At 38.6% G+C, this 26035-nt stretch overlaps 1 protein-coding gene across 4 annotated transcripts in view; it reads left to right on the forward strand.

Annotated features, from left to right (window-relative positions):
• Positions 1-26035, forward strand: part of VCAN (versican) — a 130455-nt gene that overhangs the window by 66496 nt on the left and 37924 nt on the right. For all 4 annotated transcript variants that reach the window (XR_006963730.1, XM_047088694.1, XM_047088688.1 and 1 more), the window contains 5 exons: positions 366-5579; positions 8870-8983; positions 11914-12027; positions 17257-17415; positions 18678-18760. Coding sequence is in view for 3 of the 4 variants with exons in the window: in XM_047088694.1 (XP_046944650.1) it covers positions 366-5579; positions 8870-8983; positions 11914-12027; positions 17257-17415; positions 18678-18760 (5684 nt within the window). In the remaining variant the exon portion in view is untranslated. The remainder of the gene's footprint in view (positions 1-365; positions 5580-8869; positions 8984-11913; positions 12028-17256; positions 17416-18677; positions 18761-26035) is intronic.

The raw sequence follows: 26035 nt of genomic DNA on the forward strand, positions 1-26035 counted from the left end.
TAATTTTTCTTTTTCTTTTTTTTTTCAGTTCACACACATGTGAATTCCCACATTTCATGATGACAATGTATATATGTGATTCCTTGTTTCAGTTTAAGCACATTGCTTTGTTAAATGTGTTGAAGAGTTTTCATAACCTGTTCCTACCACTTTAAATTGGATATATTTTTCTTGTTGTTAACGTGAATCCACAAATTTGGAAACTGAGAACCCTGTGTAGAAGGGTGATTGCCTGTTATGTAAAAAGATTCGAATCCTTTCTTTGTGTATGTGAGCTTAATCAGCCAGCCTTGCTATCGATTTCTTCTGTCATACACTGCCAAATCTTCTATTCAAGTGTTGTGAAAACTCTTTGTTTTTTTCAGGTCGAATGAGTGATTTGAGTGTAATTGGTCATCCAATAGATTCAGAATCTAAAGAAGATGAACCTTGTAGTGAAGAAACAGACCCAGAGCACGATCTAATTGCTGAAATTTTACCTGAGATAATTGAAATAGATCTGTACCACAGTGAAGAAGACGAAGAGGAGGATGAAGAATGTACGAATGCTACTGACGTCACGACCACCCCGTCAGTGCAGTACATAAATGGGAAACAGCTCGTTACCACTGTCCCCAAGGACCCAGAAACAGCAGAAGCTCGGCGTGGCCAGTTTGAGAGCGTTGCACCTTCTCAAAATTTTTCAGATAGCAGTGAAAGTGAAACGCATCAGTTTGTGATGGCTGAAACTGGACAGTCTACCGCTGTGCAACCTAATGAATCAAAAGAGACAACAGAGTCGCTTGAACTTACGTGGAGGCCTGAGACTTACCCAGAAACACCAGAACATTTCTCAAGTGGTGAGCCTGATGTGTTCCCCACAGTCCCATTGCATGAGGGAGAAACCACAGAGGGGCCAGAATCAGTCACAGAGAGAGGGCCTGAATTTGATAATCTGGTCCATGAGCACATAGAACCTGTACCTCTGTTTTCTGAAGAGTCTTCAGGAGATGCTTCCATTGACCAAGAATCTCAAAAAATAGTATTTTCAAGGGCTACTGAAGTAACATTTGGTGAAGAGGCAGAAAAAAGCACTTCTGTCACATACACTCCAAGTACAGTTCCAAGTTCTGTGTCAGCAGATGTTTCAGAGGAAGTCTCAGTTACCTTCACAGGAAATGCCCTCCCTGATGACCGCTTGTCCACTGTAGAAAGCTGGGCTGAAATAACCCCTAGGGAAAATGCAGAGCTCTCAGTCAGTCCTTCAATTTCCATTCCAGAAGGCTCTGGGGAAGTAGAAGAAGATAAAGATAAAATGTTCACCATAACAACTGATTTCTCACAGAGCAATACTACAGATACATCCATTACTTTAGACACTGGCAAGATCATGATCACAGAAAGTCTTTTTGATGTTCCTGCAACCACCTCTTATTCGATCTCTCAACAACTTTCTGCAGAAGTAGTGCCAACCAAATTTACGGGGGAAACAGACACTTCTGAGTGGGTTTTCAGTACATCTCTTGAAGGAAAGAAGAAAAAAGATGAGGAGGTGGGATCTACAGTTGGATCTGCTACAGTTCAGGTACATTCATCTACACAGAGATCAGATCAATTGATTTTACCCTCTGAATTAGAAAGCTCAAATGAAGCTACATCTAGTGGTTCAGCATCTACTGACAGGAGCAGTTTTATGTCCTCGACAAAACCCACACAATCTGAAAAAGAAATGGCAAGGTCTACTCTTGTCTTTACAGAAACAAATGTTTTAGACAGTCTGGGGGCACAGACTGCTAAGCCCAGCAGTAGCGGTCACCATGAGGTTCAAGAAGGGCCGTCCACTGTCCCAGGTAGCCCCACCTCTCTCTCCATGGAGCTGGGCTCTGGAGAAGCTGCTGCTGACCCAGAAACTACCACTGTTTCTTCATTTTCATTAAATTTAGAGTCTGAAATTCAAACCAAAAAGGAAGCAGCTGGCACTTTGTCTCCCCATGTGGAAACTATACTCCCTTCTGAGCCAACAGAATTAGCTTTGACTACTGTAATGGACAGGGAGGTTGCTGAAATTATAAGCCAAACATCCAAAGAAAACTTGGTTTTAGAAGTCTCAGGAGAACAACACCATGGGGTAGAGATAAAGGGCTTTTCTACAGATTTTCCTTTAGAAGAAGATTTCAGTGGTGACTTGAGAGAATACTCAACGGTAACTTATCCCATAGCAAAAGAAGAACGAGTAATGATGGAAGGCTCTGGGGACGCAGCATTGAAGGACACCCAGATTTCACTATCACCTGTAATACCTACTTCAGATCACAGCAACCACAGAGCCGACTCAGAAGGACCCAGTGGCACTTTGGTCAGCACTGCTGGCTTCCCTTGGGAAGAGTTTACAGCCTCAGCTGAGGGCTCAGGTGAGCAGTTGGTCTCAGTAAGCAGCTCCGTGGACCAAGTGTTTCCCAGTGCTGTGGGAAATGTTTCTAGTACAGATCCCCCATTTACTGACCAACGATTGGGAGTAGAAGGTGCTATTAATGGAACTGATACAAGATCCACCATTTTACCAACATCAGAAACTGAAGGTACTGAAGCTGCGACAGAAAAGAGGGGAGTGAAAGTCGCTGTCACAGTCTCAGCGAACTTTCCCCAGACTATGGCGCCAGCCAAATTATGGTCCACACAAGAAGTCAACCCTATGAGACAAGGAATTGAAAGTGAGACAGTGTCAGAGGAAAAGATTCAGGAGCAAAAATCTTTTGAATTCCCTCAAAGTTCTGTTGCACCAGAACAAACACTTTTCTATTCACAAACATTTACTGAACTGGGACTCCACACCACAGATTCCCCTACGCTAACGACAAAGAAAATGTACCATCCTGATGAGGAAATGGAGGAGGAAGACATTTCTTTAGTTGATGTGTCTACTCCAGATCCAGAAGCAAAGGGCTTGGCACCCTTCACTGCTGTCCCTGAAGTTACTGAAAAATCCCATTTTTTCTTAGCTACTACCTCAGTGACTGAATCTGTATCCACTGAAAGTGTAGTTACAGATTCGCCAATCAAAAAGGAGGAAAATGTAAAACCTTTTCCTGAAGTTATGAGACCAATAATTAAAGAGTCAGATACTGATCTTTTATTCTCTGGGCTGGGATCAGGAGAAGAAGTCTTGGCTACTACAGTATCAGTGAGTTTTACTGAAATGGAACAAATTGTTACCACATTATATCCTCACGCTTCTCAAATGGAGAATTTAGAAACCAGCCTCATAAGTGATACAAGTGAAGGCTATAAGGCAAATGAAGTTAGACCACTCATTTCTAAGACAGAAAACCTCTCTGAAAATAGTGAGACAGCATCCAGCGTGACCTTACTAGAAATTTTAAGGGACACCAGAACTGAAGGACCCTCCATGGCACCTCTCACTTTCTCCATAGATACTGAACATTCTCAGAGTCAGACTCACACTTGGGCAGAAGAAATCCAGACCAGTCGACCTCAACTGATGACTGAACAAGTCTCTAACGAGAATTCTCCAACAGCAGAAACAAAAGACACGGCAACCCCTCCCTCTGATTTTCTGGCTAGAACTTACAGTCTTCAAATGGCCAAAGGATTTGTTACATCAGCACCAAAACCATCTGACTTGCTTTATGAACATTCTGGAGAGGGATCTGGGGAATTGGATATGGTTGATTTAGTCCACACTTCTGGAACTACTCAGGCAACCAGGCAAGGAAGCACCACATTTGTTTCTGATAGATCCCTGGAAAAACATCCTGCAGTTCCAAGTGCTAAAGCTGTTACTGTTAATGGATTCCCAACAGTTTCAATGTTGCTGCCTCTTCATTTAGAGCCGAATGAAAGCTCCCCTGATCCAACTAGCACAGTGTCAAATACAGTGTCATATGAGAGGTCCACAGAAGGTGCTGCAGATAGTTTCCAAGACCATTTCAGAGGATTTGAGGATTCCACCATAAAACCTAACAGAAGAAAAGCCACTGAAAACATTATTATAGATCTGGACAAAGAGGACAAGGATTTAATACTGACAATTACAGAGAGTACCATCCTTGAAATTCTCCCTGAGCTGACATCAGATAAAAATACTATCATAGATATAGATCACACTAAACCTGTATATGAAGACATCCTTGGAATGCAAACAGACATAGATCCAGAGGCATTATCAGGACCACATGGCAGTAGTGAAGAAAGCATTCAAGTTCAAGAGAAGTATGAGGCGGCTGTTAACCTTTCTTTAACTGATGAAAACTTTGAGGGCTCTGGTGATATTCTTCTGGCTAACTACACTCAGACAACACATAATGAATCAATGACTTCTGAAGACAGAAGCCACCTAGATCACATGGGCTTTCTCTTCACAAGTCGGATCCCTGAAACAGAATTAGATATTTTGCTTCCCACAGCAACATCTCTCACCATTCCTAGTACATCTGCCACAGTTAATCCAGAGACTGAAGAACCAAAAATTGAAGCAAAAGCCATGGATGATATCTTTGAGTCAAGTACTTTGTCTGATGGTCAAGCTATTGCAGACCAAAGTGAGGTAATATCCACATTGAGCCATATGGAGACACAAGATGAGTATGAAGAAAAGAAATACGTAGGTCCTTCTTTTCAGCCAGAATTCTCATCGGGAACCGAGGAGGCACTGATAGATCCTACACCCTATGTAAGTATCGGTACTATCCACCTCATGGCTCAGAGTTTAACAGAGGCGTCTAATGTGATGGAAGGATCCAGTCCCTCAGATTACACTGATACCTCAGCACTTACCGCTTTTGCAAAGTTGTCCTCTCAGACACCATCATCTCCACTTACTGTCTACTTAGGCAGTGGAGCCTCTGAACATGCAGAGGGCCCCCAGGCAAGTGCTCTGCCAGGCACAGATGTCGGCACATCTCCAATGTCTCCAGGAAAACTTGCAGATACTGAAGTGCCTTTCACATCATCGAGGGAAGAGTTCATTCACATAACCGAGCCTCCATCCTTATCTTCTGACACTGGATTAGAACCGTCAGAAGATGAAACTAATCATAAATTATTAGGACAAATGGAAGCTTCTCCCACAGAACTGATTGCTAAAGAAGGAACTGAGATTCTCCAAGATTCCCAAAACAAAACCAACACTCTGCTTTCTGGAGAAATGGTCAAGGTGTTTCCCAGTATTAGAACACCCGAGGCTGAGACTGTGGCCAAAACTGCAGGTGAAATTAAGTTAGAAGGTGCTACACTGTGGCCACATTCTACTTCTGCTTCTGCAATGTATGAAGTTGAGGCAGACGTCGTGCCTCAGCCCAGCCCACAGGTTTCTGAGAGGCCCACCATTTCTTCGTCTCTGGAAATAAACCCTGAAACACAAGCAGCTTTGATCAGAGGGGAGGATCATACAGTAGCAACATCAGAACAGCAAGTATCAGCAAGAATTCTTGATTCCAATAATCAGGCAACAGTAAGCATTGCAGAGTTAAATACTGAGCTTGCAACACCATCATTTTCCCTTCTGGAAACTTCTAATGAAACCAGTTTCCTGATTGGCATTAATGAAGAGTCAGTGGAAGGCACAGCAGTCTATTTACCAGGTAAGGTTGCAACATTGATAAATCTGTTTCCAAACTCGGAAACAGTCCCTTGGTCCTAACATGTATATATATGTATATAATTTTTATTGTGATATTAAATCAGTGAAGATTTTTATATTATTCACATAACACCAGGACAGGCCACAGTATTGAGTCCATAATTAGATGCAAAGAAAGTAAGTATATATTATTTCTGGGCTTTATAGATATTCTTTGTATTTTTCTGGGTTTTAGAAACAACATATAATTGTGACCTAGGAAATGTGAAATTGTTAGTGGTGTAAAAATTTAATTTGGTTTTACTCATAACTAAAATATTGCCTTGTCACATGCCCTGTAGTTATACATCTTAGTTTAAAAACAGGAAAAAAAAATCTCATTTTTAAAAATCTCTCATTGATGGGTGCTATTATGGCGATATCAAAATCTGTCAGGCCTTTAAAATTTGAGAGTAGTAAATAACTCTAATAAACATTCACGCAATTTGTGCAATATCAGTTATCAGTCCATACTTTCATGTAATTTCCTTGCTCCAGATAGTCTGCATAATGCTTCTTAACACAGTACCTCACCAGAGTGGGTATATATTTACGCCCTGCCTGTCAAAAGAAGATTTCTATTTTTTTACTGAAGGGATAGAAAGCATGAATTTGATACTGGTTCAATAAACTCTCTCATTTGGTCTTCACAAAAATGCTGTATTATTCTTATCATCATCCCTTTATTATTATCATCCCTATTTAAATGCATGGGAGGTGGATTTTCAGAGAAGTTCTGTAATTTGCTCAGGGTTGCATAGCCACACATGCCATGGCATAGGTGGGATTTGAACCCAGGTCAACACCACCCCAAAGTCCATGGTCTTCTCTTTGCTCTTTGCTGGTTTCCTATTAATATAGTATAACAATGAATAATCAGTATTTAATTATTTGTAAACCAGAAACCTTGGGATATTTACTTTGTAGAATTTATTTTCCTTTTAATCTAGCTTGATAATATTGAAAAGTCTGCTCTAATGGTATTTTCCAGTAATGTTATTTAAATAACTATGTCAGTGGAATCCACAAATGTCCATTACCACCTAGCCACTACCTAGAAAAAGGAAAAAAAAATCAGTATCTCAAGGGCTGTGTTGTTGAAAATACGTTTTATTTTAATGAATATGTTTTCCGGCATGGCTGTACTTAGAATTATTCTCCTGATCGTTTCAATGTTATCTTTTTGTACCTACCACTAATGCTTCAGCTTGTTGTGCTTCGGATAGAGTAAAATAATTGTAAAGTGCAACTTTTATAAATGACTCAAAGTATTTTCTGAAGAAAACTAATCAAAGGTGGTTGATGGAATTTTTCACTGTCACTCTATATTTAGTCTGTAAATGATAACCTAGTAATCTGGCCAATATTTATTCTTTTGCAATTTCGCTGCAAATACTTCAGGTTGGTGAAAATATAATACAGAAATCATTGGTAAATCACAGAGAGAGAATTCGGTTTGACAGATGAGTGAGAAATGTGTGCCAGTGATGCAGCCCTCAATGTTTACCTAGAATTAGAGCCTGCGTCTTCACTGAGAAGCCAGTTGTCACTTCAGGCAAATTTGGTAAACAGGAGCGCATAATGGATTGCCTGGTCTATCGGTTGCAGGTTCAACTTTCGAAGAGTAATACAAACTGTTTAGGGAAGAATAAAATTTGCCAAAACAAAACTTTTCTCCTAATCCCAACTACTTTCAGTTCACAGAAAGCCCCCCGCTTTCTTGCCAAGTCCTTGTCCCATACTCTCAGCATGGTGTCTGGAGCCTGTGGTGGAAATAGTAACAGAACTTCATAGTCGTGTGGCACGGCACAGTTTTAGCAAGCGCTGTCGCATAAGTGTCACTCTGGTTTTGCACTGAGGGCAGCACGTAGATGTGTTGTTGACAGCATCCTTGACCTACAAGCAGTGTACTTTCCGAGGCAGAAGGCTAAAATGGCTAGGGAGATTTTACATATTTTTAGGACTATAGGAGAGAGTCTTAGAATAATTGGGGTCATTTTTGGAGAAGTAGGTGTAAGCATCTGATTATAATGTTGAACCCCCAGAGGCGAGTGTATTATCTGTCAAGTCTTTCTCATAGTCTGGGGTTTACTTAGCACTCAGAAAGTTTGAGTTTGACGTTCTCATATGGAAAGGCTCAGTTGTCTTCCACAGCAGTGCTCGCTTATTCAAATATTCCTAAGTTTATGTTTCATGACTAGACACCTTTTTTCATGTGTAATTATTTCAGGGTTTCGGGACTCAAGATTCTTGAAAATACAGTTTTTCGTCCAAATATATCCTATTTCAATTATTTTGTAGAACTTTCAACTCTTATCTGTATTTTTGTACATTTTGAAACATAGGGGATCCTGAAAAAGTATTCAAGCAATAAACATAAATGATTGATGTAAATGCAATTATCCAAGCAATATTACAGAAGAATATACGTGTTCAAACTATGTAAAAGTATTTGCATTTAGAAAGCATTATTTTAAAGGTTTTTCTTCTCAGAAATTTGTGTCTGTCACCTTTACATTTATCTTCTAAGAGTGTCAATGTTATTTCTGTTTTAAGAAGAAAACTGTAATAAAACTTTGGGGTTTCAAAAAAATTGGGGGTTTCATTTTAGGTGAGGTGTTTGTCTTTGGGTTTGTTTTTGTACAGTAGAGTTTAATTTATGTGTTGCTTTTCTTCAAGTATAGTTTAAAGGAGTACATTTGGAACGTGTTTTTGGAAAAAGCATATTAATGTAGCAGAAGAGACTTCAGTGCACACTTTCGAAGAAAAACAGTTTCTGAGCATTAAGTGGTAAAAGGCAATAATAATTCAAATGATGATAACCAGCCAAACTGCTAAAAAGAATGCATGTTCTGTGTATCCAGCCATTTCACATGAACTAACCTCGTTTAAAAGAATACATTTTCCATTCACTGTGCACATATGTGTAATCATTTTTGACTAAAATCAATTGCCATTATCATGCCGACTAAATCTGCAGTAGAATATGTTAGTTGCCAGATACTGTACAAAATATTGTTTAAAAATAATGATGACTGAATCCCAGAAATGAATAGATGCAATTTGTAACAATTAGTTATAATGCCAAGAAACACTCCAGAGAGTAAAGTTAATGCTAATTTTTATGTGTAGTATCTAAATTGCTATGGTAAAGCTTATATTTATGGTAGCAATAAGTGGCAATTTATGCTGAAATACACTGAAACTTGGATATGAGCCTAACTGCTTTTCTTACTTTCCTGAACATGGTAGGACCTGATCGTTGCAAAACGAACCCGTGCCTTAATGGAGGCACCTGTTATCCTACTGAAACTTCCTATGTATGCACCTGTGTGCCAGGATTCAGTGGCGACCAGTGTGAACTGGGTAAGATGTTCTTGCCTGAAAGAGTGTGATGCTTTTCCAGAAGATATATTGGGGCAGAATTTATATTGCTCAAAGGATTTCATAAAAACCCATTTGTGGATGAATTATTTGTTAAATGATGTTAAAAACATAGAGTAATTCAAGTAGAGTCTGGGAAATGGGGACAGGTGTTTACAGAATTTTGTTAATATACCCAAAACTCAGTGAAGCTACCTGAGGTGATTTGTGTCTTTTTATAGTTTTTGTAGGTAGGCTTTACAAATGGAAAGTTGCATAAATAGTAAGGAAATACTTTAATCTATTTCCCTCAGTTGACATATCAATAATCAATTTAAACACAAAATAACTTTAGAAAGTTATTTAAAAATTAGGGAGTTTTGGGGTGGCTGGGTGGCTCAACCAGCTGAGCGTCCAACTTTGGCTCAGGTCATGATCTCATGGTTTTTGAGATCAAGCCCGCATCGGGTTTTCTGCTGTCAGTGTGGAGCCTGCTTCGGATCCTCTGTCCCCCTCTCTCTCTGCCCGTCCCTTGCTTGCACTCTTTCTCAAAAATAAATAAACATTAAAAAATTAGGGGGTTTAGCTTTTGTGTTTTGAGCTAACTCATTCCTCTGGGGTGGAATTGGCCCTGGTCTCCAGAGGCTAGCCTAACCCACCTGTACCTCAAGAAGTTGTGAAGTTTCTGTCCTCCTCTTTTTTGGATTTCGAGAAGTATATTGTCTCTTTACTAAATCAGTTCCTTTCACTGTCATTCTTATTTTGGTTTCCTTTTCTTTAAAAAAAAAAAAGACTCCAGTTCTGATTTGACTAAATATAGACCTTTCCTCTGAGAAAAGAGATGATGGAATACATTGGATAGGTGATCCTTTTAGAGGTACCGTAAAGATTTTCTCATACAATTGAGTAAAGAAAGCCCATGATAACACTTTAGATTACACAAAAATACTGAGATAAAATTCTCAACACTCATTTTATTTTATTTTTTTTTATTTTTTTATTTTTGGGACAGAGAGAGACAGAGCATGAACGGGGGAGGGGCAGAGAGAGAGGGAGACACAGAATTGGAAACAGGCTCCAGGCTCTGAGCCATCAGCCCAGAGCCCGACGCGGGGCTCGAACTCACGGACCGCGAGATCGTGACCTGGCTGAAGTCGGACGCTTAACCGACTGCGCCACCCAGGCGCCCCTCAACACTCATTTTAAAAGAGTGCTTGTCTTGTGAAGTTTTCTTTAATGTTTATTCACTTATTTTTGAGAGAGACAGAGAGAGAGACAGAGTACAAACGGAAGAGGGGCAGAGAGAGAGAGAGAGAGAGAGAGAGAGAGAGAGAGAGACAAAGATTCTGAAGCAGACTCCAGGCTCTGAGCTGTCAGAACAGACCCCAGCACAGGACTTGAACCCACGAACCATGAGACCATGACCTTAGCCAAAGTTGGACGCTTAACCAACTGAGCCACCCAGGCACCCCAAGAGTGCTTATCTTTAAAAAAAAGTTAATAGAGCTGGTAAGCTCTATTTCTGTGTTAATTAGTAGGGATGTAGAGGTAGCAATAGAATGCATCTAAGGAATAACTAACATCTTAAATGTCATATTTACATATATATGTATAAAAGCATCTATTTGGCTCCCATTCTGTTTTACATTAAAATCACTTGAAAATAGTTTAGTGAGTTAATATATGTGAAGCTGTTAGAACAGTGGCTGGTACTTAGCAAGCATCATAAAAGTGTTTGATATCACTACTATATGATATCATCATTACTGAGGCCATTTCTTTAGGTACCAATACATTATATACCTTTTGGAAATTTAATTTACTTTGTATATTTATATAGTTTAATACTCTTTTATTTAATATAAACATTAATTAAAACTTTAGTGGAATTGGAAAATGGTATGGGAATAAAGCATTAATTTCATTAGAGATCACACGGGTCTGGGTAGAAAAGTTGCATTCAGTATTGCATTTAAAGTTAGGAGGATTTTGATGGCTGGTGGGGGAGACACAGACACAGCAAACATAAGTGCAGACACCGCAAACTGCAGAATGCATTTGAGTGACCGCGAGTATTGACGTAGGCCTATTTATGGGTTTGTGGGAGAGAAACGTATTAGAAGAAAATACTTGAAAGGAGGTTAGATCTGGATACATCTGAGAAGATTCTCAATCCAAGAGATTATTCCTATTCTAGTAGAGTGATTCTTAGACTTTAGCATCATCAAAATCATGTGGGGGACTTCTACAACACCAATCATTGGTGTTCCCATCCCCCACAGGGTCTGATTCTGTAGGTCTGGGGTGGGCCTGGGAACCTGCATCTCTAACATTCTCAGTTGATGCTGATGCTGCTGGTTCAGGGACTACATGTAGAAGATCTCTGCCCTGGGTGGTTGGCATCTATGGAAGGTTTGGAAGCCAAAGAGTAAATTATCATGACTTCTTTTGAAGGAGATGACAATCAGAATGAAGGATGTACTGGAAAGGAAAAGGCCCAGAGGCGGTAAGGCCAGTTACATATTTTTAGTATTCCACAGGTGAGGTAATCAAAGCAGGAGCCAGGACTGAGTGTGGGAAGCCCATACAATTCTTTATCAGTTTCAGCATTCATGTGACTCATCTAAAAGCAATGGAGACAATGACCCTCTTATGAATAACTTTGAAATTTTCCTCGAGTTGCCAGATTTGGCAAATGAAACGCAGGAAGGTCAGTTAAATTTTAATTTCAGATAAAAAAAGAAAAGAATAAATTTTTATTGTAAGTAGGCCCTAAATATAGCATGGGGCGTATTTATACTTAAAAATTATTACTAAATCTGAAATTAAGATTTAATTGGCTGTTCTGTTCTTTATCTGGCAACCTTATACTAAATGGGATCCTTTGACCTTTTCTGAAAATACTTTTGTGGCCTTTTATGATTTTATTTCAGATTTTGATGAATGTCACTCTAACCCCTGTCGCAATGGAGCCACATGTGTTGACGGTTTTAATACATTCAGGTGCCTCTGCCTTCCAAGCTATATTGGTGCACTTTGTGAACAAGGTAAGAGCTGTTGCAACATTTGGAGGATGAAATTATTGATATTTCATTTCAAATGTTACTTCTAGACAGCTTTTTGTCATAATTATTTGGGTGTTTTTAGCAATGTTGGCTATATGGCATATTTTTTCCTGCAGGGGAAATTCACAGGTTACCTAACTATGTAAGGTTTCCTTATGTGTCTGTCCGTAGCTCACAACACCTGAAAAACAGTGTTGACTTGGTCACTGATGTTTTGTTGATAAAATAGAATTGCAGACAGGAACACTTAGCTGAATTTCAGAACATCTAGCCAACAAAAGGAGCGTTGTTGTAAGTATTCTTCCTGAGGACAAACTAGGCATTGACCTTAATCCATCTTTGTGGCTTGTACCAAGGAGTATGGAATTCAATATTGGTTGCCTTTATTTTCTTCTCCTAAGCACTTGAAGGTCAATGGGCTTATTTTTCATAGGTAATCACCTCTGGAGAATGAATTGTTATAGTTGTAGAATACATTAGCTTTGGCTTGGCAAACATTATGTAAAAGGTATTATAAATCTGCTCAACCCGGAGTTTTCTTACTAAAGAAGCATCTACTTTTTCTGAATGAAACAAAGGCCTATGTTCAGGATTGCTTGAATCTCATGATCCCTGTAATTTGTATTTTATGGCCAACCTGAGAGTGTATTTTAGGTGGTTAATGGTAACATTTCTTAGTCATCAATCAGAAACACATTGCATCCTCAGCTTTGAAATGTCTATTTCCTTTACTTAAAGTCATACAGTGGTTTGGCTTTGAACAAAGTGCCTAGTGCCAAACTTCTGTTCCACCAGACAGAACGAAAATGTATTAGACGCTCAGACACATTGGTCTGGCCCCACATTCTGCTTTGCAATGTTAATCCAGACGTCACCACAGTTAGAACAAAACTGAAAGCAGCATGTATTGAATTGCCAAAGAGGATGGGTGATGGCTCCATTTTTAGGTGGTTTTTTTTTTTCTTTCTCTCTATTGCATAGGATGAATCTGTTTTAGAATTTGAAAGGTAAATATGCAAATTGACTAAGCAAGATCCTTTTCTTAAAGAAAACAGTAAGAAAGATACCATTTTTTGAAGAAAACAAAAGTGTGAGATATGTGAAACATCAGCTATCTTAAAATGATTCTGGCTTCCCTTAGTTCAAGTCCAAGGAGCAATTCAAAAAATCATTCATTCAACAAATGTTTACTGAGCACCTACTATCTTCCAAGTGCTGTCCTGGGCACTGGAAGTAGAACTTTGAGCAAAACAGACAAGGTCCCCAATCTTGGTGACTCAGTGTAATTCTTGGCAGGGAATAAAAAGAGATGTTATTTGTTGAATGCCTTGTAGTTTACCAGATGTTTCCAGGTACATCATTTTGTTTAGTTGACAGTATTTCTTTGTGGGAAGTGGGCCAGAAATTGAGGCTCAGAAAGGAAAAGTGATGTGTTCAAGGTCACACAACTAGTAAATTAGAGAGTGGGGAAAATGAACCTAGGCTGCTTTATAAAGCCCAGATTTTTCTTGATATCTTCACACTTCAAAAGTAACTCTTATGGATAAGCATTTTATTTATGTCTATCTTTTTTTTTTTTAATTTTTTTAAAAAAAAATTTTTTTTTTCAACGTTTATTTATTTTTGGGACAGAGAGAGACAGAGCATGAACGGGGGAGGGTCACAGAGAGAGGGAGACACAGAATCGGAAACAGGCTCCAGGCTCTGAGCCATCAGCCCAGAGCCTGACGCGGGGCTCGAACTCCCGGACCATGAGATCGTGACCTGGCTGAAGTCGGACGCTTAACCGACTGCGCCACCCAGGCGCCCCATATTTATGTCTATCTTAAAAAGGTTTTGCTTTTTTTTCCTCTCATTTCTGGTGCCACTAGCTTTCGGGTACATTCTATTTTGTCTTAAAGCAAGTGTACTTTCATCCACATCATTTGCTGAGAAACAGCTATCCCAGTCTGTTTACCCGATTGCAGCTGTGCTCCTGTGATTTATTGCCAGGACACTGAAAGATTTTTTTCTCCTCTTTTCAGGTTGCCTAAGAACAAATATTTTTTTCATTAACAGCATCATTGTTGTCTAAACAGTTTTCTATCCAAATTTTAGTGATGACTATGTTGTTTCTTCAGCTGACCCTTTCTTCTCTGCATTAGTAACTTCCCAAGTCCTAGTAACTCTGGAATAGGGGAAATGTTTTGGTAGAGTGATAATGGAAATAAAATTCTAGAAGGGGATCTTACAACAGTATGGAAACAATTCTGTACACACAGATTGCCCCACACTAAAGTCATTGATACAGCTTGCCAGCAAGGAGTGCCTAAATGTTAACAGTTTCTTAAGGCTTGATGGCTATATGTCACAGATGTTGAAAATGTTACCTACATGACATAAAGAGAATACATTTTTAGTAAAATTGCTCTAAAGTGATAGTCTTGGCTTCTGTAGCCATGCACCAGAATTATTGTACCCTTCCTTACCATAGCCAGCACACCCAGGCAAAACTGAATCTGGGTCTTCATCATGTAATCTATGAGTTGTAGTAGTTTTAAAGCATAAGAAGAATTTCTATATGTATGATTTTTAAGAAAATATCATCCAAATGTGTTTCTTTTAATAAATGAAATGTGTATCGTGTTATTTTTAGATGAGATTGGAAGAACAAACAGGCTGCTTCCAATAACCCCTATCAGAATAGCATCCTTAGGAGATGCTCTTTGACACCTAGTCCTTCCTTACATATTTATTGAACGCATAAATAATAAAAGTTATGTAAATCCATATCGATATTTGATTTTTTTCAATAAAAAGTTTATTGAGTGGCATTTGCACATATATTCATAATCATCAGGATTGTAAATCTATGGTTTCAATAGTACAGATGAGGGGCGCCTGGGTGGCTCAGTCGGTTAAGCGGCCGACTTCGGCTCAGGTCATGATCTCGCGGTCCGTGAGTCCGGGCCCCGCGTCGGGCTCTGTGCTGACAGCTCAGAGCCTGGAGCCTGTTTCAGATTCTGTGTCTCCCTCTTTCTCTGACCCTCCCCTGTTCATGCTCTCTCTCTCTGTCTCTCAAAAATAAATAAATGTTAAAAAAATTAAAAAAAATAGTACAGATGAATAAATAAATACATACATACATATATATGTACATAAACAAACATACAAACAAACTTCCAGTTTGGACCTGGGTTCTGATAGAAATATACTCACCTGTTAACTGAGAAAGGTGTTGTAGCAATGATGTGGTTGTGCATCTAAATTTTATGATCATTTAGGATTTTTGGTATAAAGGGAAAACATATGTAACGATAACCTATTTTAATGATAAAAGACAAAGAAAGAAAACTGGACTAAAGCCATTGGGTTAATAGAGGATATGAGTGTGTAGAAGAATTGTTTTAAACTTCCTATTCAATAAGTTAAGGATCCTCTAGAATTTTAAGCTGTCTTAAATAAAAATTCCCATGGTTAAGGAAAGCTATGCTTTTATAATATCACATTATTGACTTTGGCAGTAAGAGTTTTCTAAAATTCTTTCCAATTGTCCTCCCCTATAAACTAACTCCCTCTTATATGAAGATTCGTTTCCTCCCCACCCCTCCTGCCTCACCTCTAAATTCTTCCACATGAATATTGCAAAAGGAAAATTGCTACATCCAAGTAGCCAAATTACATTTCATTCTTCGGGGCTGAATGCTACTTTTATACCAAACCATCTAACTGTGTCTCTAGTCCTTTCCTATGAGATTTGGTGGTCTCCAAACAACACTTGAATAAAACTTAAAACCTCCAGTGCACGTTATTTAAACCAATTAGTCAGCTGGCTGTAACTAACAAGACTGGATAGACTAAACTGAAATACAGACTGCTCCCAGAGATGAGCTGCATCTGTTGTATGACTATCGTCTAAATCCCTGGAGCCAGGAAAACATTAAAATCTCTCAGAATTCATACTTTCCCACAATTATAGAAAGGGGAATAAATGGTGTGAGAGTCAGGAGACAATTTGACTATCAATTTGGCCACTAAGCCTGACCTATAAAGCAAACATTTATTTCATCTAGTAGGATTTTGTTTCCTTCATCAACTAGTAAGATTAGGGGATGGGGGGATGGGTTAATAGGTAATGTGGGAAGTTTTCCTGGTACCTAAAATTCCATAAGCATTGCAGTTTTGTTAGTTCTTATGTGTAACTAGTTCAGTATGTTTGTGAGATATGTTTTGTGATAGTCAAAATCATTTCCATTGCTCATCATTTAATACATACACTTTAACCCCACCTGTGAGTGGATGAGTCTGAGAGAAGGTTGCCGGTGACAAGGCGGTGCTATGAGCAAGGCTGCTTTCCTGTGAAAATATTTAAAAACTGGCAATCTAGAATCTCTATAGAAGGTATAGCTGCAGCTTACTGCCTGTTTAAAATTTAGGTATATTTGAAAAATGTTCTCATCCCACCAGGATACTGGTTATGGTATGCTTGTTACAAAAGAGAAAAAAAATATGCATATGCATGTGTGGCGTGATGGGATGTGACTTCTGCTATTTCTTTCTAAAGAAACTTAAAATCATGATGCATTTGCACAAGGAGTTACCTATACTTCCTGTCCTTTGGGGAAGAAGGCACGCAATCCTAGCTGTATCCCATCCTAGCTGTATCCCAGAAGCTGCCTACCGATGAAGAATTTTTTTTTCTCTCGTTGTAAATCTTACTTGACAAGATCCCGTGGCCACCCAGCTATCTCTCTGGGAAGTGGTAAAGGAACTACTTCCAGAGACTTTGAAGTCCTTCTTCAAATAGAGCATTCATAATCCTATTAGCCGGAATTCTTATCTTATCACTTGAATGATTCTCTTCAGAAAAGTTGTGTTGGTAAGGACTTAGCCCCAGTTGCTTCACAAATGAGTCAGTAGACATTGCAAGCCTAAGAAGTTTTGTCTGGCCCCTCTTCCAGTTTTCTTTCCTGCTGAAACTGGCTCTAATCAAGGAAACTGCAGTTAGATACTGACTTTTCAGTCCAGAGATGTACAGTCACCCGCTAGGCTGGAATCAGTTGGGCTATCATTATCATACTTTCTTCATCATCGTGATCAAATTTTCTTCATATGTAATTTCAGGGACATTGCATTGATACTGGCTTAGGTCTTCTTACTAGCACTTAGATCCCTGAGGCAAGATGGAATGACATAGGTGAGTTTAATAAGCTCCTGCCTTGTTTCTTCCAGACACAGAGACGTGTGACTATGGCTGGCACAAATTCCAAGGGCAATGCTACAAATACTTCGCGCATCGGCGCACATGGGACGCAGCTGAAAGGGAATGCCGTCTGCAGGGCGCGCATCTTACAAGCATCCTGTCTCATGAAGAACAGATGTTTGTGAACCGTATGTAGCAAGCATACTAAGGTTTCGAAGCTCACTCAGTGTCACCATCTTAGTTTTCTTTGCATCTAACTGAACAGAAGTAGCATTCTCCGTTGCATTTTGATTTACTAAGTCCCTCATCTGAACTACTTAAAAGCCTCTCTCCTACATGAGTCCCCTACTTTGAGAAATACTCACCTCTCACATAGGAAGGCATTTCCTGATCTGCCAGCAGTAGGTGAAACAGCACCCTGTAGGTTGAGTCACATGAAATTGCTATTTGATCATTTTTTGACTTACCAAAATGGCCCCTTCTTATGGTTCCATCTCATTCTTCTCAGCTGCTGTCGTAGTTTCTATTTTGAAGATGTGCATATGTTGTCTAAAGTTAAAGACAAAATTGCTTCCAGTTATTTTTATCCCACTAATTAAATCTGAATTTGTAATAGCACCCTAATCCTACCCTCGGCACAAAATTGGTTCTTATCCACATCGCTGATGGTTTTAAGCCATAGAAAGTGGGTTTCATGTTAAGGGCATGAACAAATGGAGACTGAAAGCTAATGAAACTTACTACCAGAGCTGTTGAATAACTCCTTAAACTAGAACAAAGAGGAGAGCAGCTTGCTTTTATGTAGCGAATATGTAGAAGTTTTTTGCTTATGAAGCATTGTTTGATGCTCTGTTAAATATGTTCTCATAAAGCCTGCTATCTTTTAGAAGTTTGATAGTTAATTTGCGATTTGGATGGAGGTTCATTTAACTTTTTTGCATGGTATTCTTGCCAGTGACTCATCTATGATGAAAGTAATTATTTTTGAGGATAATTTTGCAGGACTATCTGGTCTAGGTATTCATTGTTTGAAATGCTTTGAGAAAAAACATGTGGCTTCCAAAGTGAGGCTAGTATGGGAATGATCTGTCACATTTTATCAGGTCACTGAATTTTTGCCAATGGCATAGCTTAATAAAAAAATGGAAAGTTTTTATCATGAGTAAGGCTGGAAAAAATATTTAATTATAGGAAACTGCTAGGGAAATTATTTTCTTATGTCTGATATTTTAATGTTTCTCAATGTTTGTGAATTAGCTTTTTAGTTTAAAGCACACTGGGCAGAAGAACAAAAGATAGTTAGACTATGAGAGATTTTTATGAGCAACTAAACAAAAATCCAGCCAGGAAAGAGGATGCATGATTCACTCTGAAAATAATTTTCTTTAATACATTTCATCCATATATGGGAAAGGTAGTAAAAATATCTGTGTTGTTTCCCCTCTCTTAGGTGTGGGCCATGATTATCAGTGGATAGGCCTCAATGACAAGATGTTTGAACATGACTTCCGTTGGACCGATGGCAGCACACTGGTAATGTTGACTGTGCATGAAAAATGATACCAATTCTAGGACCTTGGTACTGTGTGCTGATTGCATGTTACAGAGGGTGTATTTGACTGGAGACCAGTTAAGTGACTTGATCAGGGTCACTCAGTGAAATAAATGAGTGTTAGAATGAAGTTCCATGCTAACTGATCCACAAACAGTGCTCCCATCACTGTGGCTCTCTTTGAAAGAGCAGCACATCAGACTCTGTTGAACTGGAAAACCACATAATCAGCAGAATTGCCTTAAGTTTGTCTTTCAGATGGTTATCTTTGCTTTTTATAGCTTCAAAGGAAAAAGGGAAAGAATAAATGTAAGAGAAAAGGGCTTTAAAAAAATACCTTTCTCTCTTACATAATTTCACTGGAAATCTGCTACATGGCGTGGCTCATTTTTATCCAAACCAAAATGCTCATTTTTTTTCATCTTAAGAAAGATTGTTGAATTATGATCTTGTGGATTTTCTTCCACTCAAACTGCTAATTACATAGTTTTGAGCTTTCTCTGCTTCTTAAAGAATGACTTGGTAATCCTGGCCAGAACCTTGAGTAGGCTGAAATGAGATTCTTAGGACTGCTGAACCTGTTTTGAGTCACTATTCTAGATACATGTGAGTGTAATTTTTTTAGAAATAGTTCAAGTGTGGTTAGCTATACTAGTGGTTCTAGGCCCTGGCTGTTCATTGGAATCACCTGGGGAACATAATTTAACAACTGGTGCCTAGGCATCAGCTCAAATTCATTAAAGCAAAACCTCTGGCAGCTATATTTTCCACATGCTCTCCAGGTGATTCTAAAATGCAGACAAGTTGAGATCCACTGGGCTAAACGATAGGTATAAATTCAGTTCTAAATTAGATGAATAGCAGGAAAAATTGAAAATAATTTTTAAGCTCTTATGTTTAAATTTCATTCATTACCTGCCACTCATCTGGATGTAATGAGTTTGGCCAAACGTAAAGTTCGTCCTAGAACAGATGCCGAAATAACCTCTGCTTTTGGAACTTCTACTCTGTTCGAGAAAGCTTTTCTGTGTTCTTGTGGACATACCACTCAGGTCATCTCTGTGTCAGTTGCCATACTCAGCATTTTGCATGTGTTTATTCCCCCATAATAATCTTTAAGAGAGGTATTAAGTGTTTTACAGGTAAAGAGAGGGAAGGTCAGTTAGGTTGAGATTTTTGCCCAGAGTCACAATTCTATTAAGTGGCAAAGTCAGGATGTGAACTCAGGCCTGTCTCCAAAACCATGCTTTATTCTGGCTGACACGTCCTTGATTTGAAAAGGTATCCCTTATTACATTTTGCTTTGAGCAACCCTAAAATAAAGTCTGGCTTACCCTCTCTCTGTCATCACTCCTTATGTTTAATCAGCACTATTTTGCCATTCAGGTTCATAAGTAGGTTCTTTGGCAAGATGCAGAAAAAATAGGGAAGGTAGATTGTAAAATATATTCCCAATAAGATCTATCAACCATATCCTCTGGATCAATACTCATTGTTCTCTCATTGTCCCAAGTGGATGGTATATCTGCAAAAGTTGCATCTGTGTGTTTTTGTTTTGCTAATATAAACAAATATTTCAGGGAGGATAATTTTGGTCAGTTAGATTAATGGTGATTGGTATGGTGTGAATCCTTCTGTATTTGAATTGTAATTGAAGATAAACTATTTTGATTTTACTTATAATGTGTATGTGAATATAAAATTAAAGGATTTTTTATGTATGTTATAGATAGTTAAGACTTTTTATAATTTTGCAAATGTATTTTATACAGTATAGGCATTTAACGAGTTTTCTTTTGTTAAATGAATACTTCAGTCCTATGGGGTAACTTGAGTCTTAAGAACCACCATTAAGTCTTCCTCCCACACATGTTCCTTTACACATAGCCCACTGAAAAGTACAAGTCCTAGGAGGTCCCATCTGTATTACAGAAGTTAGAACGCCAAGAACTCAGGTAGGGCTCTGGTTGGTGCTTATTTGTTCCTTGCAGACCTTAACCACAGCTTATCTGAAAGTGTGCCTCTATGTTCCTGCTCTGAGCCTGGCATTTGGCGAGGTGTGGTATATGTAAAGTCTGCCATTTGCTACATACTGACCTGATCAGGCCAAGTCCCCAACTTCAATTTCTCATTGGTTCTATGGAACTGATTTGTCTGTTTTCATTCTTAGCATTTTTGTGTGTTACACCATGTTTATTCTGGTCATTAGCAGTTCAGCTTTTCAAAGAAGTGGTTTTCTTGCCTGCTTTTTACTATTTATGGTGTCTAGGACAAGGCCCTTATACTACCTATGAACTTGGTTAATGACACTGAATCTTGACTTCTAGCTGGCAGCTGGGTGAGGTCTGTAAAACATCTTAGGGAATGTTCCTTTCCTGTCAAATGCCATTCAGGTGAGCTTGATTCATCAGATGTCATTATTCCACTATGCCAAAGCAAGCCAAGTCAACTTTTTTTTTTCTTTTTTCTTGTGGTCTGTGTCCATTAAGTTTCAATGGACTGTGAAAAATACTGTATAAAAATAACTTAATTGCCATTTCCATGGCCTAGACTGGTCCTAAACTTGGTAAGTAAGCAAGAATTGCACTTTGCAAGAGAGAAATATATTGATCTTCCTAGGAAATTTTCAGGGGAAGATAACATGACCTCATGTAGGTAACTGTACAGTGTAAACAAGAAACTTACCCTAAATGAGTTCACGTTTTTACATTGAAACCTAAGGATTATGAAGAGAGCATCAAGTGAGGGTCTTGGTTTGAAGAAGTGAGCAGATGAATTACATAAATAAGCAAAGCGTATCAAAGAAACAATACAAGCAAATCTAGAAAGCACTCTGACAGACCCTTGGTTTCTTCTTAATTCCCTCTTTGTGTCAAATAAAAGTGTGCTAAGGAGTGTCCCTAACTTTGAACATTTTGAAACAGAAAAGACCATCTGCCCAACAGCCTGTCTCCCTCCCATCTGACTGATCTCTGGCCCACTCTGCTTTTGTAACCACCCTCGCCTCTATCCCTTCCTTTCTGACACAGCCTAGGTGTCTCTTAAATTCGTTTGTAGTTCATTCTGCAGCCACCATCCCCTTAACAGGTTCCATATGTTTGCAGGCTTTGAATAAAATAGTTCTTCTTTGTTTCGCTGTTTACTCCAAATGTCTTGCCTTTGAAAAGATCCCTAATAGTAAACTCTACATCAGAGAAAGCAGTATCCGCTTACACTTGGAAATGGTGTTACCTTGACTGTGTGCAATTTTAAGGACTTTGTTTATGTTTTAGAGTGATTTCTCCCTTCTCCCCTTTGCCCCCATTTTTTGTTTGAAAGATTTATTAGAGCTTATTCTTCTTGGGAGGTAGAGCAGTATTAAAACAAAAAGGACCTTTGATATTTACTGTATATTATCTTCTGTTATTCAGCCTTACAATTCAGTAAAAGCAAACAAGTTTCTATTAGGTTTTTCAGTCTCAATAATTTCTTTTCTTAAAATAATTAAGCTCTGCTTCAATAAACTTGCAGTATAATTATATCGTAGTTAACAGGATTATGCTATATCGCGAGATGTCGATTTATATGCTTGTACTACATTAATAGTGTTATTTGGCCAAGTTATCTAAATTGCCCTTGTTCTTCAGATTCTGATTGATTCATTCCACGTTATTGGCCTCTGTAATATGGTATGGATAACATGCCAAATTCTTGCTTTTGTTGTATTTTCAAAATCTTTTTTATTATCATTTGGGGGGTTTACCCAGTAAGTTTCACAAAAGTGTACTCAGAGGGAAATTGGGTCTAGCCTTAACCTTTGTGATTTTTATTAAGGTTATTTTCTCCTAACACATTCCAGTTTTTATTTTCTCACTAGGTTTTCTAATAACCAGTCACACTTCGTGTCTTAGTTTTCTATTGACGAGTTGTTCTTTAACTTGACTATTGATCTCTTAATAACGAAATGCCCCAAGTACTTTATTAGAAACTCAGACAAATAACTTCAGTAATGAATAACTTCACTTGTCACCCAAGTGATGTCTTCAAAGACACTAAGTTAAACTATCCAAGTTAAATACACATTAAAGCTGGCAAACTTAAACAAACATTTCTTATCTAGCTTCCATACTTTTAGTTGAGTTTTAAGTTCTTTCTTTAACCTAATTGTTAAATGAATGACTAGTTTGAAGTGTTTCCCCCAGATATGTTTCCAGTGCCTATGACCTGCCCTTTCCCTTACTATGAACTCTTGTTACTCTCTTCCTGAAATCCTGCAATATCTTCCTCTTGCCTTCAGTATAAAATTCTAATTATGAGCCTGGCATACCAAGCCCACTATTCCACCTGCCACTTCCTAAGCAATATCATCTCAAAATACTCACAGTTCCTGGAATAAGCCGTGACATCTAACTCCTGAGGATCTTTGCATACTCTTGCCCTAGTGCTTAGAATGATTTTATTTAATAGATGTTCATATGCCTTGCTTAGGCAAGGGTCTCCTTCCAGGAAGCCTTCCCAGTTGACTGTAACTAAGAGCTCCTCTACTTGTTCCAGAAGCCTCTTGGGTCCTCTTTGCATCTGACCACTGACCTCCGTGGGGCTAATTTCCTCACACTGAGCTTTCTGAGGCAGGGATTAACCTTCATTTCTATTTTTTCAGCACCTAGTGGAATTGTTGACAAAAATAGATACTTAATGTTTTTTGAATGCTAATTAATATTTTTTAATGTTTATTTTTGACAGAGGGGCGGGGGAGAATGTGGGCAAGCAAGGGAGGGGCAGAGAGAGAGGGGGACAGAAGATGGGAAGCAGGCTCTGAGCTGACAGCACAAAGCCCAACGCAGGGCTCAAACTCATGAACCATGAGATCATGACCTGAGCTGAAGTCGGACTCTTAACCGACTGAGCCACCCAGGCACCCCTGAATGATAATTAATATTTATACATTGCTCAATCATCTTATTCTGTTATGTTCTGAATCATGAAATGACCAATTAAGTCTTTTGGGTGAATCACTTTGTGACAATTCTTGTTTATCTAAGTTAAATATTTAATTTAATGTTGTACCAGTATGAAAAACATTAAAACATAATAGATGAGATTTCAAAAATGGTGAAAAAAAAAGTTCCCCCAAAACAAATATATATATATATATGGCTGAGTGTACTGCATCTTAGAGAAGTTATTAACCCAAAGGAAAACAGATGTGCCTACTGGAAATGATGACAGTTTTGTCCATGGTTGTCCCAAGAATACATTTACAATAAGCTCTGGGAAGAAAAAATGGAAAGCAAACCTTTCAGCCTCTGCCACCCCTGCAGGTTTGAGTTATATCAGGGCAGATTTTCCATGAAGCTTTAGGAAACCAACAATTACTCAAAACTTTGAAGGAGGATTTTTTTTCAAGATAGGCACATATTCTGTCATTATACTTTCTGCAGAAAAATTACTTAGAAAACCCATATTATCCAAATCCAAAATGTAGTAGAACACACAAAAGAAAATCTTATCCCTGAATGTTATTTTATTTTTTATAGTTTGGTTGACTAAGGATGAATTGGTTGCCTAAGGCTGGACAGAGCTTCATTTATTCATCCTCTATCTGAGTCTGTTCTTTCAAGCATAGAGGCAGCCAGACATGAGAGAACAGCATGGAATCATTTATACTGTCCTATCTATATATTTCCTAGCAAAATCATTTTCACAACTTTCTGTACAACTACAGACTACAGACAACTGTCCATGGAGAGCACAATCAGGCGTTGGAAACTGTTAGGTGCCTTCATGACACTACTTTTTATAACATATCTCCCAAACAATTGGTTTAAATTCAACCCCTGGACCTCAGAGATTTAAAGCTGTTATCATCATGCTCCCTCCTCTCTCTGACCCCCAGGCATAAATTCTCACAAGGGGAGAATTTGGTCCTTTCTCTCTTCTCTTTAGTGAGTTTTTGCAGCACCACTAAAGCTCACCCCTCACCACTGGGGATTGGATGCTTCAGTGGATCAGAAGCAGTTACTTCAAAGGAAAATGTCACCTTAGATAGTGTTGTGCAGAGGTTGAGGATTGAATAGAACTGACAACCCAGTTTCCTTTTAAAAATGTTGAGGAGCCTTGGAGTGTTTGATTTGTTTGGCAAGAAACAAAACAAAACAAAAAACCAAAAGCAAAACAAAAAGCAGAAACAAACAAACAAAAATCTTTCCATGTCTCTTTCACATTTTCCTTCTAGCATCTCTATTTTGTCCACACTCAGGCAAGCCCTGAAAGGCTGCTGGCTTGTCAGCTTCCTGGGAAGTAGCCACAGCCCTCTTCTCACTGTCCAGTAGTATTATTAGAGGAAACAGAAAACCTTCCTCTCCTCCGCACTTGTCTAAATCTTTTCAGGAAGTTCTCAAACAAGTTACTAATTCACAGAACCATAAAGGTCTTATTTTCTAGCTCTAACCAGCTCATCTTGCCCCTCGATAGTTCTGACAGAGGTTGCAAAAGGCTAATTGGTAGCCTTTTGCACTTAAAAAAATACTACTTGAAAAATATTTCTGGAAGGTAACTGAATTTTGCCTTTTTTGTTTGTTCTCATCTTGGTAAGCATGTTCAGCACTGGCAAGCTAGCATACCTAGAATTTGGGACACCCAGTCACCCTCCTGGTTAGGGTTGATGCATGAGAATCGCCAGATTTGTGGATGGACTTTAAATACAGAGACCCCTTTCCTTTTTTCATAAATAAACCCATCAGTCTGTCAAGCAAAGTATTGTGAGAAAAACCAGCTTTGAAAAAAGGTAGAAACAATGAAGAAATAGCCCTTAACTCAGGAATAAACACTTAAAAGGGGCAGAGAAAAGGAGTAACAAGTTGCAGGCCATAAACCATTAATTTTTTTCTACAGGAAGGTATCATTATTACCCTTTTATAAACACAAAGGTTCCTCTCCTCCTCCCTCTCCCAGATGTCTTGGACATTGAAAAGAGAATCAAGAGTATGAGCTAATTCCCAGTGTTTTCTAAACTCGTTTGTAGGTTTCTGCTCATTTGAAAGGATTGTCCATGATTTGGCAGAAAACAGTGCAAAACAAAACCCCCGAACTGAAAACTTAAGTTTTACTTTGTCTACCTGAAAACATTAGAAAACGCTCTGTAAAGTGTTTGCAGATGGATATGTGTCAGCTGTGGTGTGGTTTGAGATCCAAGTCAGATGCCACTTGTCTGTGAACAAGTCACACCGCATATCAACATTAATTTAATTATGTTAAACTTCACAGACTTCATTATA

This window comes from Lynx rufus, unplaced genomic scaffold, assembly GCF_022079265.1.
Source record: "Lynx rufus isolate CCGP_SWC_20201006 ecotype Redwood Valley unplaced genomic scaffold, mLynRuf1.p SCAF_1, whole genome shotgun sequence".
NCBI lineage: Eukaryota > Metazoa > Chordata > Mammalia > Carnivora > Felidae > Lynx > Lynx rufus.